Source organism: Lagenorhynchus albirostris, chromosome 21 (genome assembly GCF_949774975.1).
Source record: "Lagenorhynchus albirostris chromosome 21, mLagAlb1.1, whole genome shotgun sequence".
Classification (NCBI taxonomy): Eukaryota; Metazoa; Chordata; class Mammalia; order Artiodactyla; family Delphinidae; genus Lagenorhynchus; species Lagenorhynchus albirostris.
Window position 1 is genome coordinate 22,575,139 of NC_083115.1, and position 19,138 is coordinate 22,594,276.

Consider the following 19,138-nt stretch of genomic DNA (forward strand, 5'->3'; position numbering starts at 1 on the left):
AGTACAGGATATTCAGTTAGAATTTTAGATTAACAACAAATAATTGTTTCGCAGAGGTATGTTCCATGGACTACTTGGGACATACTTACAGTAAAAAATTTTGTCTGAAACTCAAATTTAACTGGGAAGCTTCCAGCGTTTTGTTGTTGTTGTTGTTTTGTTTTTTTTTTTTGCTAAAATAAACCTGGCAGCTCTGACTAGAATGGCCTTATAAAGTCAGTGATTCCTGATCAAAGAAACACTTTCTTTTGGTTTCTTCCTTCCTTATTTTCTTCCTGCCCCCCCCCACCGCCCCCATATTTTTTCAGTATTCTGTCAGCTAACAAGCTATGCAAATTTAGGAGCTCAGCAGGAGCTCTGGGGGGCTGAACTGCTTCTGAGAAAACTTTGACCTCCCGAGAGAAGTTTCGGAGGTGGGTGCTGTGGAGCAGAGAATGGAGCAGACATGAGTCAGTCAGTAAGATGCGCAAGGCTACGATCTTTGCAGTGGCGGGCCAAGGGGGAGGCCCTGGAGGGGGAGGCTGCAAAGACTTTGCAGAACTTGGATGTCTGGCGCTCAATTTGAAGTTCTTTGCACTGTTCTCAGTCTTCCCCTGCGCACCCCACTGGATCCCCAGTAAAGTTCACCCCACTCGTGACTATGTCATGTGAGTGGCCGTAAAGCACTGAGCCTCACCTCTGGGGAGCCATATGTTATGGGAGCAGGAGGCTAGAAGTAGAGATGCCTGCAAGTTAGTGAGTGTCACAGGGAAGTGCAAGAGTCTGGTGGAAACAGGGTTGGGACAAATCATGTGGAGAGCTCGAAAGAGAGGAGGCTCCAGCTGCTGTCTAGATTACGTTTGTGTGACTCTCTACCCTGATGATAATAGTTAATCAGAACAGTTTTTACTGTGTGCTGTGTATTCATATATGTATTTACATGTGTCTGTGTACACAAACACGCTCCTCCCTTTGCACTGTTTGGATAAGCACAAAATCCAGTTACTGCAGTTTAGCTAAATAATACCAGCTCTGCAACATGATTCAAATTTCAGTTACCATGGTATATTAACTAAAATAAATCTGGCAACCTTAATTGTAACTATTGCATCATAAAATATAAACTTCATTCCTAGCTCATCAGTCCACAAATCACTGTGTAAATAACAAATGTGCATCATAATCAGTGACCAATCACATCACTTCTTTCAAGGTCTGTTGCTGGTTGGTTGCTGCCCATGTGTTATTTAGTTCATGCACAGACAGCAAAGCATATAATTGTGTTCCCTCTTTGTCTTCCAGTGGTAAATGCAGATAATTTAATTTTTAATAAACTACTACTGTTGGATAATGCTCCAGGTCACCCTGATTCTCTTGGACACCTGAAGATTTGAACATTTTCTTTTTATGACAAAAGCAATTTCAATAATCCAGCAAATAGACCATAGAGTTATTTCAATTTTTAAAGCCTATTATCTTAGATGGGCTTTTGGACAGGCTATTGAGGCTACAGTGGGAGATCATGCAATTTCTTTAGCTGAATTTTGGAGGAAATATGACATAGAACATGCAACTGAAAACATTCAAGCATCATGGCAGAAAGTGACAGCAAGTAATATGTGTGTGGTGTGGCAGAAATTTTTGCATTTACCGTGCACATAACTTTGCAGTATTTGAATCAAAAGGAATTGGAATCACAGAGGAAATAGTTGACTGTGGGAAAGTTGACACTGACACTATTGGAGACTCACTATGCAGCCGGAGGAGCTTAGTGAAGGCGAACTTATCGACGAAGAAAGGGGTGGTGATGAGAAGGAGAAAGATGTCCTAGAGGAAGTGACACCAGCAAAACTACTTCACATTAAAACAAGTCTCAGACATATTTCATGACATTGAAAACACAAAGGATAAAATGTTTGAAGGTGATCCACACTTAGAAAGGGTCTGAAAATTTGCCTCAGTATAGAAAAGATGCTCCCTCGTATTGTTTTATATCTTGGGAGGAAGTCAAGCACTGTTCACACCATTCTTTTCTTTTCTTTTTTTTTTTGTGGTACGCGGGCCTCTCACTGTTGTGGCCTCTCCCGTTGCGGAGCACAGGCTCCGGACGCGCAGGCTCAGCAGCCATGGCTCACGGGCCCAGCCGCTCCGTGGCATGTGGGATCTTCCCGGACCAGGGCACGAGCCCGCGTCCCCTGCATCGGCAGGTGGACTCTCAACCACTGCACCACCAGGGAAGCACCAGGACCACATCTTTTGATCTTTGTATACCTGGCATGTAAACATTATTTGATAAATACATGTTGAGTGAATGAAAAAGAAAAATAAATGAAGTAAGAAACCATAAAAGGAATTAACGTTCAGTGCTTGAAAGTAATGAGAAAAGATTAAGACTAGGTAGCAGCAACCTTACTGATTCCCAGTTCCAGGTGAGATGGGCAGATCCTCAAGCATCTCATTTGATGTGAATGCCAGCCATTTTTGAGATGTTTGGAAATATTTAATATGGTGCAGAGGATTATGGGTACTTGCTAAGAAACTTCTGGTGATGGTCATTACATCAGAACACACCTGTCTAAGGCTTTGAGGAATAAAAAATGAAGGTGTCACATCCTGCTGCTTTCTTACAGCAGTTCTAGGTATGGACGCTATTGCATCAGCTCCCACCGAGAGAGACAAACAGCGGCCCCACCCTGGCCCCCAACGCGCGGGAGCCACTAGCAGCTCCCAGTCAAATGCAGGAGCTCTTGAGCTGAGGTGGGGTCTGCAGATGGGTTAAGAGTCCACGGCTCCATCAAGTATCGGGCTGACTGCCACTTTTTATATTAATAAGTCTGTAAACTCTCTGGTCTTAGGGATAAGGGGGGAAAAGGAGAAAAATGGTCATGTGTGTTTGGGAATGTTCGTGCAGGAGCCGCCTGCATTTCACAGCGAGCGCTGAGCCTGCTGGTACAAAGCGTAAAGACCCACGGAGCTGCGTTCGGAGGGCGGAGAGGCGGCTGGGAGCAGAAGTGGACCTTCCTTACACCATACCCAAAAGCCACTTGAGGCCTGTGGTTTGTGACGGTGTCAGGAAGGGTTCTCCTGACGCCCTGAGCAAAGGGTCCAAATAATCAAACTACAGCAAGATCTGCTTAGAAATCCCAAAGCAGAGAAAAATCAAGCGAAGTTGCAGATGCATAAAAATAGATACAGGTCAGGCAGAAATATGGAGACCAGAGCTCGTAGGCTGCAGAAGCCAGTACCTCATGTTGTGTTGTGTTGTGTTCTTTCAGCCAAGCAATAAAAACCAAAGAGCAAGAGAGGGCCTGGGTAGGTAAGGAAACCAGCTTGAGGAAGAGCAGACTCATGCTGTTACAGACACAGACTACCAGCCTTAATATATTCATGGGAAGCAAAATCGGCTCAGCTGGGAGAGAAGATTCGAGCAGATGATGAGATGGAGAGCATACGTCTCCTGCTGGCTTCCGTGAAAGGCAGTGCTTCCCAGAACAAAGGGATGCCTCTGGGGGCTAGCACTGCATCTGTGATGAAGCCTTTGAAGAATACACCCTCTCGCTTCAACTCAAGGCCCAGTCCACTAGAAGAATAAAACCCACTTTCTAAACAGGGGTCTGAGATGACCTTCTTGTTGAAACAGCTCCCTCTACACTTGGAAACCCTTTAATCATATAAGGAAAACCACTGGTCCCAGGATCCTCTTCGGCACCATTCACTCACAGGAAGTGGGCAGGACCCTCCATGCTGGTGCCTCGCGTCCAGCCTTTGGAGAGGGGTTGGGTCTCGGGGGAGTGGGAACGGATCACTTACCTCCGTGGGTCTGAGTTCCCCTTAGAATGGATGTGCCTCTCTGGGCCAGCCTAGACCAGCCAGGATGCTAGGTGGGAACAGGAACCAAAGCCGTCTCTGGAGGCGTCGTCTCAAAGACGCTTCCCTGAAGAACGCCATAATTAAAGGCTTTGAAGCTCACCTTAGTCTACGGGCACCACAAGCAATTGGTATGAAAAGAAAATATGAAAGCTAATGCTACGTCCTAGCTAATGGTGAGGAGAGAAGACCCATTATGGAAAAAGCTAAGGGGCCCAGAGAACCACAGGAAACAAGACTTCGTCATCTGAAATGTACAAATATGGCAGAACTGTGTGTTAACTGCACACATAGATCCTACCTCTCCTCAATGAGGCCTTATGGGTGTTAAAATAAGTGTAAGAGGTAGAGAATTTAGTTTAGCAGAAATTCTCTGGGAGAATATTCTTTCTGTCTCTGTCTCTCTGACACGCACACACACACAAACACCCCCCCCCCCACAATCCAGTCATACTACAGCTCTACAATCTAAAGGAGGCCATAATATTTTACCCATGAGGAAAAGAGCAAAGGAGGGTGAGAGAGCCTGCACCACCCTTTGGGTCTAGAGTGTTGAACGTGAGTGTTGAAAAGAAGAGGGAAATTTTATCAAATGATATTGTGGGGTTCTGCGATGTACAAGTAAAGGTTATATAAGTACTTAAAAAATATTTTCAGTTGCTTCATGCTTCTCTGAATGTAGCACGTTTTGAAAACTGAATCACGTGAGGCCCCTGCTTAGATTTGGGTTTCACGCATTCCTTCTAGAATAGTTGAAACAGTTCCAGTTAAAAGTAGAGACTCCTGCACACACACAACCCCACTTGGTACCTTCCCTTACTATTCCCGTATCTGATATCTGTAGCCCTTCTGACGCTCTCCCAGCGATTCACTCAGAGGCTCCGTTTGGTCTGCTGACTTCAGTAACGCTTTTCATACCCCCTTCTAATTTTCACCCTTCCTGTGAGTTTGTACGCACCAGCACCAGGTGAGATGCCCTCCCTGCCCTTGGGAGAGCGCTAGAGAGCATCTACAGAGAAAGACCCTAAAGGACACATTTCCCACGACTATTATCATGATTGTCTTGCCTCGTGAAAAGGGTGAGTGAGCGTCATTAGGAAGATAGAAACGTTTCGATAGGGGATGCAGTGTTTTGGGTTAAGGAAATAGATAAGAACTTTTACTCATTAGGCAGGTTCCCTTAATATTGTTAAACTCTGATACACCAGAAAGGATAACAGAACCAATAAGAAGGATGCCTCTCCTTCTAGTAGTAGGAATTATCCTCAGCACCCGAGTTGGTGACAGTCCTTATAATTCTCCAAGTAAGACGACAACCTGGGCTTCCCTGGTGGCGCAGAGGTTAAGAATCTGCCTGCCAATGCAGGGGACACAGGTTCGAGCCCTGGTCCAGGAAGATCCCACGTGCCTCGGAGCAACTAAGTCCATGTGTGATGACTACTGAGCCTGCGAGCCATAACTACTGAAGCTCACACGCCACAACTACTGAAGCTCGCCTGCCACCACTACTGAAGCCCGTGCGCCTAGAGCCCATGCTCCGCAACAAGAGAAGCCACCGCAATGAGAAGCCTGCGCACCACAATGAAGAATAGCTCCTGCTCGCCTCAACTAGGGAAAGCCTGTGTGCAGCAACGAAGACCCAATGCAGCCAAAAGTAATTAAATAAAATAAATAAATTTATTTAAAAAAAAGACTACAACGTGGTCCCCTTCTTAGCCCCTCCCAGGAGGCCTGTCTCTTTTGTGCAGGAGAAACTTTGTTGAGTATTACATAACAATGCACTTGAGGTTGGGGACTACATTTATTCAGATTTGAGTCTCTACACCTATCACAATGTATAGTTCATAGGAGCATTTAATAAATGTTAGTTGAAGGAATAAATAAAACTAAGAAGTTCCTTAATCACTGGATCATTTTCTCAAAGTTTTTATTTTTTAATTTTGTCAGTTTACATGTGAAAGCTTCAGTCAGGGTCAAAAAACTAACTCTACAGCTTTGGGTAAACATTTTGTTTGGCTCTCTGGGCTTTTAGTTGCAAGCATCATTTGTGGAATGCATGGGTTTCTGTGATGAAATAAAAGGTTTTTCCTTTAAGATATTTTGGGTCTATGAATTTTCAAAATTTTATTTTACGGTTTCTCCTTTTTTTTTGATTAAAAATAAAGTGTGGGTGTTGGGGGGCTTGCTGGCAAGAAGACAGAACAACAGCAAACAAACAAGCAAACGAAAAAAGCCACTTTGATTAAGCACAGTCAGTGAGCTCCATGAAGCGTGTTTCAGCCCGACGCCAAATGACGCTCACTAAAATTGCAGCAATTTTTGATGCACGTGCCAATGTTTGTGTTATTTTTACTTTAAAGATGTAACAGATTGCTCCAAAATAAATAATTTAAGCCTAATGTTTCAAAAGATTCCAAGCGCTGTGTCTTTCACTTCTGTAACCAACAGAAGCAGCCCTCCTCTCTGTGTAACACTCCTTTGGGAGGGTTGTTTTCTTGCTTTGTTTTTCAAAGTAGAATATTACTAAGTCACGAAAAACAATGACGTACTGATAGATATCACGACATGGATGAACCCTAAACACATTATGCTAAATGCCAGAAGCCAGACATAAAAGGCCACGTATTGTATGATTCCATTTATACAAAATAGCCAGAATAGGCAAATGCATGGAGACAGAAAGTAGATGGATGGTTGCCTGGGACTGGGAGAAGGAGGGAATGGAGAGTGGCTGCTAATTGGCATGAGGTTTCTTTTGGGGGTGATGAAAATGTTCTGGAATTAGACAGTAGTGATGGTTGCACAACTCTGTGAATACAATAAAAGCACTGAATGTATACTGTTTTTTTTTGGTACGCGGGCCTCTCACTGTTGTGGCCTCTCCCGTTGCGGAGCACAGGCTCCGGAAGCGCAGGCCCAGCGGCCATGGCTCACGGGCCCAGCCGCTCCGCGGCACGCGGGATCCTCCCGGACCAGGGCACGAACCCCTGTCCCCTGCATTGGCAGGTGGACTCCCAACCACTGCGCCACCAGGGAAGCCTCTGAATGGCTTTTAAATTCAGAAAATAAAGATGAAAAGTAAAAATGCCAGAGTAATAAACTGACAGCCTTGTGTTTTCATTAACGTAGGTCGCCATTGTGAGGTCCATCAGATGATCGGGAACTACATGTGGGACCCCGCCACCAACAAGTCATTTGACATAGGGGTCAACAGAGACAGCCTGATGCCTCTCTGGTGGAATGGATCAGAACCTCTGTGGATCACTCTGACCAAGGCCAAAAGGAAGGTCTACATGTACTACTGGCCAGGTGAGTGTGTTGACATCCATGCCTGTCCAACCTTCCAAATCTCAAAGCACCATTGGAGTCTCTGAGAACAAAGCATGTAGATGTGTTTGAAGACCAAGCCAGGATTTAGAAAATGGGGTCTTTTTCAAGAAATGTCTTATGGACATGTTTCTTTAAGTTTTGGTTCAAACTCTCTAACATCAGACCAGACATAATGCCGTTTCCTAATTCCCTTGGTTCAGCAATATTTCTGCAGTATATCATGCGTTTTCGTGGGTAAAATTTTGGATACACTGGAGAGATAAATTATAGGGTGCTTATTTGCTTTACAAAAGAACTTGGAGTACCATTTCTACAGATTTTGAGCTCCCCTACAATACTGAAAAGAGGATTCAGAGCTCTTACAACTTTTTGGTTGTGCATTAAATGAAGTCCCTTTATATTAATATTCCTCCTGTACATCCTAAATCAATGAGAAACTAAAGTACTTAACTTACTTCAGTGGGGGAGGTAAGCACTCATGCAGACTGCCCTGGCTGCTGTGAGGGGCTTCAGGAGACTCTCATCTTGTCAGCCAAGCTCTTTTATTAAGGATGACAGGATTCAGTGACAACAGAATACTCAACTCACCGCTGACTTTGCATTGGCGGGATGTGTTCCTAGCGAGTGGGCAATATAACTTTGCCATGCACATGGCTATAGACACATTTTTCCTAAGTCTTCCCGGTGCAATACTGATGATTGTCACTGTGGAAGAAGAGATCAGGAGGCCTAGAAGAAATGAAGGGATAAGTGGGGGAAGCATGTGGAGGGATCTTGCTGGCCTGGGCTGGAGACAGCGGCAGCCTGATGGAACTGTGCGAGCGTGGCGGGTTCTGGGGGGCGGGGGAGCGGGGGGAAGGGGGAGTGAGCCCGGGCTGAGTCACAGGTGGCCCACACCGAGGACGTGGGCCTGGAGCGAGAGTTTGGAGGATGCTGGTTGCAGGTGGCCACGTGGAGAGCTGCCCCGGGGGCTCAAGGCTGTGCCAGCTCTCGGAGGAAGGGCGCCAAGCAAGGATGGACGGAGAGCAGGGAAAGCCGGCCCACAGCTGCGCTGTGCTGAGTGCCCAGAAAGCTGCCGCAGAGCAGAGACTGGCATCCACAGGTGAGCCCAGGACGGCCAGGGCAGCCGCGTTACTTCAAACCCGGCGGAAGAACAGACAGACAGGCTGGTTCTGCGGGCAGATGCAGTGTCGGGGCAGTGCTGGGGTTGCTTCAGAAGACGCCTGGCGCTCGGTCCATAGCAGCTACCTGGGCTGACATAAGAAGAAGCTTTCAGGCACGGGAAGGGTTGAAGAGACTCTACCTTAAGTGGAGACTCAACTTTTCACGGAGCTGGACGTTAAGATTGAGAAAACAAGTCGGTGCATCCGCCAAGCTAATCAGACTTGGTCGGGGAGCCCAGCTCGGGTTCAGCCCCACGCGACGAGATCCAGAGCCGAAAGATGTTGCTGCGCTTTGAGGTCATTCTCAGCAATCATCATCAACAAACACAAGGGCCCGCAGGCGTAGGCCTAGGAGGAGCCGGGAGCAAACTCGCGCTCTTAGGGACCACCTCGAAACGAACCTGAGGACCATCAAGACGAATGCTGTCCCGACTCCATAAGGGCCATCTTCCACGGGATCCGGTTAATGTGACTTTCTGTGTCTTGGAACTTGATCTCTTCTTGCTCTGAAGAGCACCTCCCCCGCCACCTCCTCCCAGATCCCCACATGCCTCCTGCACATACACTCTCCTCTGATGGCCTTCTGGGGAGCCACGGATGCCAGTGCTCGTGGAAAGGGGGGGAAGATCTTAAAGGAGACAGTTGCCATGTTTCAGACTTCTCTCAGCTGTATTACAGAGCGTCGCTCTTTATCTCATCCTGGAGAGTCTGGCTCCTTAATCATAATCAGCAATTTGAATTCATGTATCACTGAGTAGCTACAAAGTCTCAGTGCTAACGTGAATGTAAAATATCTTGTCGCTCCTCCAAAATAGCTCCTGAAGGGCAAGAAACGGCCAATCGCTTTCTTTGATTCAGCAGCTCATGTGATGTGACACATACGGCTTGAGATCAGTTTATGGTGTTTCCTATCAGGAGGGCAGAAGCTAAAACAGATAACCTCCCAGAATTTCCTCAGTGATCTACATGGATGTTAGCTAACCATCTGGCCGTGTTGAAGTCTTGATAGAAATTGGATGAAAAGTCTCTTGTTTCTTAGACACTGTCCATTCCTTCTAAACTGGATCCACAAATAAAGGCTCCCTGAGAACCAGCTGTCTCTGAAGGCCCTGCTGCCCAGCCCAAGCCAGGCGTGCTCTGGCCCCTCCATTCTTACTGGTTGACAGCCGAGGGATTAACGATCACTGCTGTCCTTTCTCCCTCCACCTTGGTCCTCTCCGGCCACAGCTCATGGCCCAGTGAGTGTTCATTTGTCTCTGCAAGATTTAGTGAAGTGCAGTGGCATTTCTTCTAAACATGACTTGGTTTTATTTTTCTTCTCAAACCCTCCTCTTCCTTCTCCAGTCTCCACCAGACATTGTACAGACCTCTCGATGAGGCCTGGAAAATCTTTATTGCTCCAGTGAGCTGTGTTATGACACTTTGAGTCTTGCCATTAAGTCAATATTTAGAAGTGCAATTTAGAAATGGCAGTAGTTCAAGTCTTCCTGTCAGGTAGATAAAGCAGCAGACTGAAAAATTGATCACTGGTAAAGAGTCCAAAAGACCCCACCTCAAGCCTTGAGAAATTTAATATCGTAAACAGACCCTTTATTACCCCACCCAGTGGTGCCGTGGAGCTGTGCAGAGGAAAATGTGCCTCAGGGAATGATCCCAGGCCCTAACTCAAATATCTGCGGGGGGAAGGCTCCCCCAAATCAGCCAGGACCAGCGTCACCAGGACCTAGGAGTGCTCTGCAAAGGATGAGAGCTGAGTGTGTGTCGTTCACTAATTTTATTCCCCTATTCCATCCCTCTGGTTTGAGGTCAAAGGAGTTTCATTGAAGTGGGGGGAAAGAAGAGGCTCCAATATTCACTTCACATCAAGAGCAACCCAAAGAGAAGGATGCCTGGCGGGAGGAGGTGAAGTGGGGGAATATAGGAGGATACGTACTGATAAGATATTGCATGAAAGTAGAGTTTGAGCTCCTTGGACAGTCGATGCTCCCTTACCTAGTGGCAGCGGTTTTTAAGTTTATTATGGCTATCGTGAAATACAAAAAAAGGAACAAAAACCAGCAGCCTTTTAGGAGTCTGTAGTTTAAAAACTCTTTGGAGCAAGGGTCTGAAGACTCTCAGTTCTGCATCTGCAGTCATGATTTTGCAGTATTAACTCCTTATGGCCAAGCAGTCAGGTGGAATTGGGGGCAACCATTCATATGGCTCCGGGAGGGTGTTGGGTGTGGGTCTGGGGTCTTCTGCTGGCCTCTTCCCGTCCTGTGCAGGTGTTGAGACAAATAAGACACCTTTTATGTGGGGAAAGACACATTTCCAGCTGGCTTCTCCTCCCCTACTTCCCAGAGGTGGGCTGGCTGGGGAGTTAACAGACGGGTATCTGACTCAGCTCCAGTCGAGTTTTGGTTGTTAAAATCAAGAGGATTTCCTCTGGATGCGTGAGGAGGCATGTCCTGACTACGGATCAGGAATTGTGGTTGTTCACAGAATCTTCCCCTTCCCTGCCGTGCTGGGTCCCTGACAACCTTCCATTGGGCTGAACTTAGATGAATGCACTTAGGCTCAGGGGAGGTCCGGAGCCTAGCATCAATCATGCAAATGTGTGGGTTAACGTTACAGCCAAGGTCTTGGACTCTATCTACATGACTCCAAATATCTGCATAAAACCTGAATTTTTTTTCAGGCAAATATTTAACAATCAGATACAGGGGGTCCAGATTTTCACTAAATTTTCCAACACTGCCACCAATTTGGCATTAAGCTTTAAGATGTATGTAATTTTAGGACCAGAAGAGGCTTTATTCTGTATGTAGTTTGCTGGTTCCTACACTTGTAAATCAAGACCTCCTTAGGATACTGATAAAAACTATGGATTTTTTTTGTATTAGAAAAACAAGCGCATACATACTATATACACAATTTTGTGCTCATGTAACACAGGAGGCTACCATGATGAGGACTGCTAGGTGGTCTTGGACACGGAAATACATACATATGTATAATATCTAGTTGATTTGATTCTTTTCAACGTGAGGGAAACGTCTTAGAAACTCACTAAAGTATCAATGAAGCCCAAACTCCTCTAGTTAATGTTGTCTGCCAAAAGTAGGCTTGGGTTAAAATTCTCTAAGACTCTCTGGGTCAAATTCACCTTGAGTCCTTTCCTTTGTTTGTTGGTAACTTGGGCAAGGTCTGCCTCATTGCCCTTGTCTGTCCGCGTCAGCAACAAGAAGATTACAAATTCACATGGCAAGTTAGAGGCTGTCTCAGAGAAGTGATCTATCTTCAAAAGCGTCCTGCAGGATCTCTAGGCGTCAACCATTTCTGCTGCAGAGATATTGAGGAGGTGGTGCCTTTCTGGACTGCTGCCTGCAGGGGTGACTCCCCCAGCACTCGAAAGTCTTATGAGCTGTCCAGCCACGTCCAGTCTCCTTTTGCAGGATGGTGCCTTGGCCAGAAGAGCCCATAGTTTCTCAGCAGCATCCGTTACGGTAACTAGGAAGCCTTAAAGAGAAATCCAGGGACAAACTTCCATTCTTCACAAATCATGGCAAATCTGTTTCTTCATAAAACATCTTAAAAGGGTGTGACTCAAGGCCCTGTAATAAGCTCTCAGGAGACAACTGTTAGCAACACCAGATACAGGCTCTCCCCACCCTACCCCCAGCCCCCCAGAGAACTTACCATCCATTCAGTCAAGGAGACACGTGATAATCTAATACTCGCCCATAGAAATGAAAAGGCCACTTGTTTAAAGTATAACAGTGAAAAGCATATTGCATTATGACCTCCTCTAATAGGGGATCTGGTTTCACCCAGAGGGTGACGTGAGTTAACACCTGAGGGGATGGGCAGGGTAGCGGGGTGGGAGCGCGGGAGCACGGCGTATGTTAAGGGATGGATGTGGCGTGTGGATGGGCTGGAGAGAAGCTGAGGCCAGGCCGGGCTCCATGGGCCAGCTGAAGAATTTGGTCTTACGCTGAGAGGCGTAAGAAGTCACTGGAAGTTCTAAGGAGGAGGGTGACAGTACCATGTTTGAATTTGGCAAGATTACTCTGGCAGCACCGTGGAGAAAGGAAAGTAGGCCTCCAGAGGGGCTGGATGAGGGACGGCCAACCCGTCAGGAAGGTACTGCACACAAAGAGGTGAGAAAAGTGTGGATGAGGTAAAGGAAGTGGGGAGAAATAGGTGGGTTGGGGACATATTTAGGCATTAAAATTGCCAGGGCCCGGTGATGCACTTTGGGATTAAGGGACCGAGCAGTGACGGGCATGACACTTGGTTTCTGGCTTACAGGACTAAGGAGGGAAGGTGTGTCTTTGCCTATCCCGGGAAATTGAAAGAGGAGTGGTTTGGAGGCAGAGGAACGTCTGTGTTGACTCTGAGACATGTCACGTCGTGTGCCTGGACCTTGAGGACTGAGCTGGAGATACACAGATGTGTGGTTCTCGGGAGGGCCCGGGGCCGGTGAAGCTGTGGGCAGGAAGGTCAGCCGGGGGAGAGCCCACGTGAAGAGAGGAGACGGACCCAGACACAGCCTGGAGTGGAGGAAGTTCATGCTTAACGATCAGATGGGCCGAGTGAGTCTGCGGAGGAAACAAAGATGGACTTGCTCGGGAAGCAGGAGGAAAGCCAGAAGAGCTGGGAAAAGTCTAAGGAGAGTGATGCCATCCTTTGAAGGCGTCTGATGGGGGGCTTGATGTCACCCGAGAGGCAGGGGAGGCACCACTGGAGAGCGACACCAGCTGAAATCTGTTGGCCCCTCTTGTCACAGAGACCAGAGGAACCAAATGGTTTCAAGCGAGGAGTGGCCATCCCCGGGCTCATTGTCGAGCGACACTGTGGGGCGGCAGAGACAGCGTGTGGACTTATTATCTGGGGCATCGCTGGCAAGCTCTGAACTTTGTAGCTGTTAATTTCTTTAACATTTTTCAACTTAGTCTCAAGAAAGGTCCATTATAATAACCCCAGGGTAGCCTTTAATTTCCCTCTATTGCCCGAGAGTCTGCTTGAATAGCGACGATGATCATTGTACCTCATCTAATACGGGTTTTGAAGAAAACAAAGTGCACGAAGAATAAAGTTTGCCATGATTTTTTCCGCAAAGACGATTTTCAGTTAAACAGGAAAAGTAACATTAAAAAAAAAACAAAACACCTTTTATTGTTCTGGTTAGTGAACCCTCTGACTCCCGCTGGGAGTTCGTATATTCTAATGATGAACAAGCACATCTCCTCAGGTCGGGAGGCCAGATAAGGACTCAGCAGTCACCACCCACCGTGGATGATGCTGGGACTATAATAGACACGGTAATGGACGTGCAGGCGGGACAGATGTCTAGGAGCATCTGAGGCAGAGGGAAGGAGCTTGTGCTGAGGTTCCAAGATGAGCAGGCAAGGGCATGCCGTGTTCCTGAAGCTACAAAGAATACGACAAGGTTGCAGCTGAGTGACTAAGGCAGGAGTGAAGAGATCGGAAACTGGAAATGGCCATATCTTAAGAACCAGGGACTTGGGCTCTGGTATGTAAAGGGACTTGTGTTTAAGGAACAAAGGTGTTTTAGATCATATCAGTTGCAGAAACAGATAAGCCCCGAAGTCTCAGTGGCTTAACCCAATGGAAGTTTATTTTTTGCTACAGAAAGTCTGAAAAGGGTCACTGTGATCCACAGTTGACTCTCTGAACAAGGATGCAGACACTGGTGGGGACTGAAATGTGTCCCCCAAATCCGTACCTCAGAGCCCTAGCCCCCCATGTGGTGATGTCTGGCGGTGAGGCCTTTGGGAAGTAATCAAGTTTGGACGAGGTCATGATCCTTTTTACTCCCGCTGGGTCTTCCTTTCTTGCTGTTTAAGGGGCATCTCTGTCCTTGTTTCTCCCTCCTTAGGAGTGATTCTCCACCCTGGGTATGCTAAGAATACCCTGAGGCCATTATGGAATATCAGAGCCCAGGCTGCATCCTCAGAGGTTCCGACGTCACTGGTGTGGGTCGAGGGGCTGAGGACTGCAGCGAGAGACCCTCTGCAGCGGGCCTGGTGCATAGACCTAGCGTGCCTGCCCTGGGTGCCCACAGCCCTGGCATGGCTTCCAGCCCCGCACTCCCATCCCTGCCGGTCACACTGTCCCAAGAAGCCTCTTCCCGTCATTCTCTCCCCCCTGCCCCAGTACCCAGGGTCACTCTGTGTCGTTGGCGCTGGCCTGTCTGAAACCTGACATCAACAGGGAAAGGAAAAGAGATGAGTAGTTTGAGCATCTGAAGTGAACTCAGCACTTCGCAGACATAATTTTACTCAACCCTCAGAACAGTCCTAAGACATGGCTGCTGTCATCCTCACTTTACAGACGGGGGCATGGAAGTTCCCAGAACACACAGCCAGGACACAGTAAGCCGGCTGGGCTGCTGCCGGGGCTGCCTGAGTCCACGCCCCGCGCAGGGTCCCTCCCTGAGCTTGGCCGAGGCGGGGGAGGGTCTTCCCACCGGCCATCCCAGGTTTGCCAGTTCAACTGCCCCCACAGCCCAGTGTGGGAGCGGAGGGATTCAGGGGGAGGGATCCTGACAGAGTGAAGAAAAGAGCCCAGAGTCGGGACTTCCTGTAGAAACTCAGTCCCCGGTAGAGAATGCTGGAGGCTTGGCTTTTGGTGGCCGAGGCAGGCCTACACCCCCCACCCCCCCACCCCCCCACCCCCCCCCCCCCCGTTCCACTTTCCCCCTCGGCACCAAACACGCCCTCGTTGCCAGCGGGCAGGGGGCTCAGCTGCCCCTGCAGTGCTTTTCTCAGCTGGTGGGCCGCTGGCTGTGGGATCCAGCATCTGTCAGAGGGATTCCTTAGGGTGGGACAGAGACGTGGCACTTTGACCTCACCAGAGCCCTTTGTGTGCAGAGAGCTCTGTCCCCTCCCGGCCTCTCCCCTCCTGTTCTCCCTGCTGTGCTGGCTGGAGCCCTTGAGGAACCTCAGGGGAATGTAAAGAGCTAGAACATGACCGGAAAGAGAACAGCTGAGACCAGTTCAGCCACTTCTTTGCCGTGCGACCCGGGGATAGTCACTTAATTTCTCTGTGCTGCGGGTTCCTTATCGGTCCCACAGGAATGACTACGTGTGCCTCTCAGGCTTGCTAGGCGTGTGAAATGAGATAAGATATAGAGAGTATCCGACTAGAATATATGGTTAGTAGCTATACAGTAACTTGCCCCCCGATTCTTAAAAGGGAGCTTCAGCCTGTGTCCTTCTAATGCGTCACATTGGGTGCACGGGGGGAGGGGGAAGCTCTGGCCAGGTCACTCTTGGCCCAAAACAATGCTGCAAGGTCACATCAGGGATTCAAATACACACTTGCAGCAAAGGCCACAGAGTGAAACACAAGTCCTGTTTTAAATCGCCATGAGAATTCTGAGACAGGCCATCATGGCCAGTCAGGGGCAGGAAAGGAGTTTCCCAGGAAAGGGGTGGATAGAGGGATCTGGCCACTGGGTCATCAGGGGAGGGAAAGAGGACAGAGTCTGGCTTTTTGATGCCTCAGGGCTGGGGGGCAGAAGCCACGGACAGGGCGAGCTGTGCACACAGGACTCTGTGCAGAGGCGGCGCGGAGTGCTCGAGGTGTGGCCACTGGGGCGGCCCTCAGGCTTTGCCCAGGTGTGCAGAGCGCTGGCTTTGCAGGGCCACATGTAGCACTCACTCCCGCTCCCAGCCATTCCTGGAAGTGGTTCAGAACCAGCTCAGAAGCTGGGGAGACCAGGGTTCCCCCAGATACTTGGTGGGAGGTAAAGGGCAGTTGGTAAGACCTGGAGATCACAGGCTCGAACTGGAGGGCTGGGGGATGAGGAATCCCTGGGTCGGCGCTAGAGTTCTAGCAAAGCCGCTGGCAAGGCTGAGCCTGCGGTCAAGGGCTTGCCGGCCTCCTGCATCCCGAGGAGGCCCAGGCTTCTTGGATCCAAATACCAGGAAACCACCTGCTCCGGGAGGAGGCTCTGGTGGGGACCACCACGTGTGCAGCAGTCGAGATGCCTTCCCCCTGGGGAGCATGACATCACTTGCAGGATTTAGATGACCTTGAGGCATGTGCCTCTGACCCAGAGATGCTGCTCGTGGCTGATATGAGGGGCACCAGGCGCCCCTCACTCGTCACCTGGGCCTGCTGGGGGAGAGTACGGTCCCTGACCCTGGGACAGAGACTCTCCCATCTAAAGCTGACTCACTGAGGCAGAGATCTTTGGCCTCATGATGCCTTGCTAAAGTTTCACCACTGCCTTCCTAAAGCAGACACCCAGCCTGGGTTAGGCACATGCCCCTCTGCTCTCAGGTTCCCATTATCACCTTTCACGCCCAGTGAGTCCTTTCCCGTTGAGTTTCCAGAACCTGCTCTAATGGATGAGTGCTTCTCATCTCACCAGTCTGCTCCTGTGCACAAGGCCAGTCTGCATGGCATCCTGTGTTCAGGCCAGCCCACCCCGCCGCCCCCCGCATCCCCAGATCAGAAGAGACCTCCCAGCCCTGTGGGCCCGGCTGACCTGGGAAAGGGCCTCTGAGATCAAAGGCCACACTTTCCCCAAGGACTTGTCCCCATAAGCTCCTGTGCCTCAGATGTATCTTCCTGGAGAAGGTGACATGTTTCTAAGAGTTAATTAACTTAGCTGTTTTAATAAGCTCTCTTGAGACGCATATTCAACTGTAGTGCACCTGCCTCTTATCCCATAAAATGCAGCTCACAGGGGTTATTGTCACAAGGTGTGTGGAAGTTGGAAGCCGAGCGGCACTTGGAAGGCGGGACCTGTGTTGTAGGAAGTTTAGAGAAATGCGATTTTCATGGGCTCAACTTCCTTGGAGAGAGTTGGCAGGAAGCAAGGATCAGTCAGGAAAGCAGTGGAAAAGTATCAGAGCCAGGAAGCTGATTACTAGGTGGCAAGGAGACCTTGGGACAGTCACTTCTCCCATCGCAGGCGTTTGTTTTCTCAGCTCTAAAATAAAAGGCACTGATGTAAGGCTGCCGCGAAGGGCCGCGAAAGCTGTTCGTTGTGCCCGGATGCTGTGTCCGCGGGGGCGTGGCTCACACTATAGTCGTCATAGATTTGCATATTTATTTTGACAATATGTTGGTCTGTGACAGTCATGTTGCTATGACAAAACAGATATATTAAAATAATTGTCTAGCAGATATAAGTTAAGTGTTTTGAAGAAGAAGTGACTTAAAATTTTTTTTTGGCACAGAGATGCATGGGCTTAGTGGCGCTCCTCTTTGGTTGTGCTTTAAGTTCCCTCCAGCTCAGGATATATTTATTAGGTTGCTGAGGTGGGACTGTCCAGCAGGAAGGCAGACTCTAGACAGAGATAAGACGAGGACCTGAACAGTGAGCCCTAATTAAGGGCAATTCCCTTTCAAGTTCCCTGGGAACAATGAGGAAATAAGATGCAGGAAAGCCAAAGCCTGCCCTTGAAGCACCGGTGAAACCAAAATCTTACTGCCAACTTCCTGGTTGGTCTTTGAAACTGCAAAAGCCAGGCCACTGCCTTTGTTTCCCCACAGACCCCTGTGCAGAGATTCAAGAATCCCTGCTTTCCTCAGGCACCGGTGGGCTGACCTCAAGGACCTCAGTTGCCCAGATCCACACTCGCTGGGAGGCCATGAAAGTGGCCTGGAGGCGACAGCTCGAGGGGCTGAGCAGTGCGCCTAGGTTCACAGACTGAGCCCACGGTGGGTCCAGAAAGGGGCCCACAGGCTCCTGATTAGAGAAATAGCTCGTGGGATCCACACAACACACCCCTTCCAGCCTGATGATTTCCATCAGGTAAAGACTAAGGAAAACAAAACGAAGCCCCCAGACGAATTCTTCCAGGAATAAGGAGGCTTGCCGTCTCTAAATCTACCACTTTCACTAATTCCTTGTTCCATCGTGGCATCTGTCATTGCTTGCTGGCTGTTTCCTTTGCCAGTCATTTTTATTCATTCTGGGTTTTAAGATTAGAGGTCTGGTGACTGTTTTTGCCTTGGGAGATTTCACCTGGGAGAGACCATTCAGGACAGAGAGCGCAGAATGGCTGCACTTGCCTCAGTTTTTGTCAACTTGGGTACCGGTCTCTCCCTTCTCAGGGCCACGTGAAGGTGTGTAGCTTCGATCCAAATTAATTGTGTCTGCAGTGTCAGGGCATCTCTGCTGGGCTGAGACACAACCTTTTCACTCCTTTGGCTGGCTGTCTGCGTATCTGAAGAGACAGTAAGCAATAATGCTCCGTTGGCTCTGCAGCGAAGGTTTTCCCTCTCTCCGCTCAGCTTATAGAGCCTCAGCTGGGGAACAACCCTGAGAATAAATGACAACTGTCAGTCATAGCTTACCTGCAGCTGCCTGCACCACTCTAAGCCCTGCTGCTTTCTGAACTTTACAGTTCCCTTAGAGTAGCAGCACTAATGCCTAGTTTCCTGGTTCAGGGTCTTCAAACTGTAAGGATTTCCAAGAGCAAGATTAACTTTAAGGGAGTCTGTTTTAAGATCATCAACGTTCATATATATTGCAAAAATCGTCCTGATTAAAAACATGTCCTTTTCCTACTTTATATAAGAAAGGAGTACCCCTCAGCAGTCAAGAACCTTACTAAGGTGCATTGCCTCCGTATAGAAAAGCCTCCAGGGCCAGACAAAGAAACAGTTTGAAATGTTGGTGTAGGTGTACAGAAAAGAATGCATCTAGTGATAAAATAACAAAACGTAAAAATAGTCAAGTATTTGCCAATGCTCTCTTTTAAATTATTTAAGAAAAACCCAATTGAGTTGTCAGCTGAAACACTATTTAAACATTTATGATGATAGATCACTAT

General features: G+C 48.4%; 1 protein-coding gene across 1 annotated transcript in view; it reads left to right on the plus strand.

Moving 5' to 3' along the window:
- Positions 1 to 19,138, plus strand: part of ENPP6 (ectonucleotide pyrophosphatase/phosphodiesterase 6) — a 92,539-nt gene that overhangs the window by 37,240 nt on the left and 36,161 nt on the right. The window contains exon 2 of the mRNA XM_060136532.1: positions 6,976 to 7,155. Within this exon, the coding sequence (XP_059992515.1) occupies positions 6,976 to 7,155 (180 nt within the window). The remainder of the gene's footprint in view (positions 1 to 6,975; positions 7,156 to 19,138) is intronic.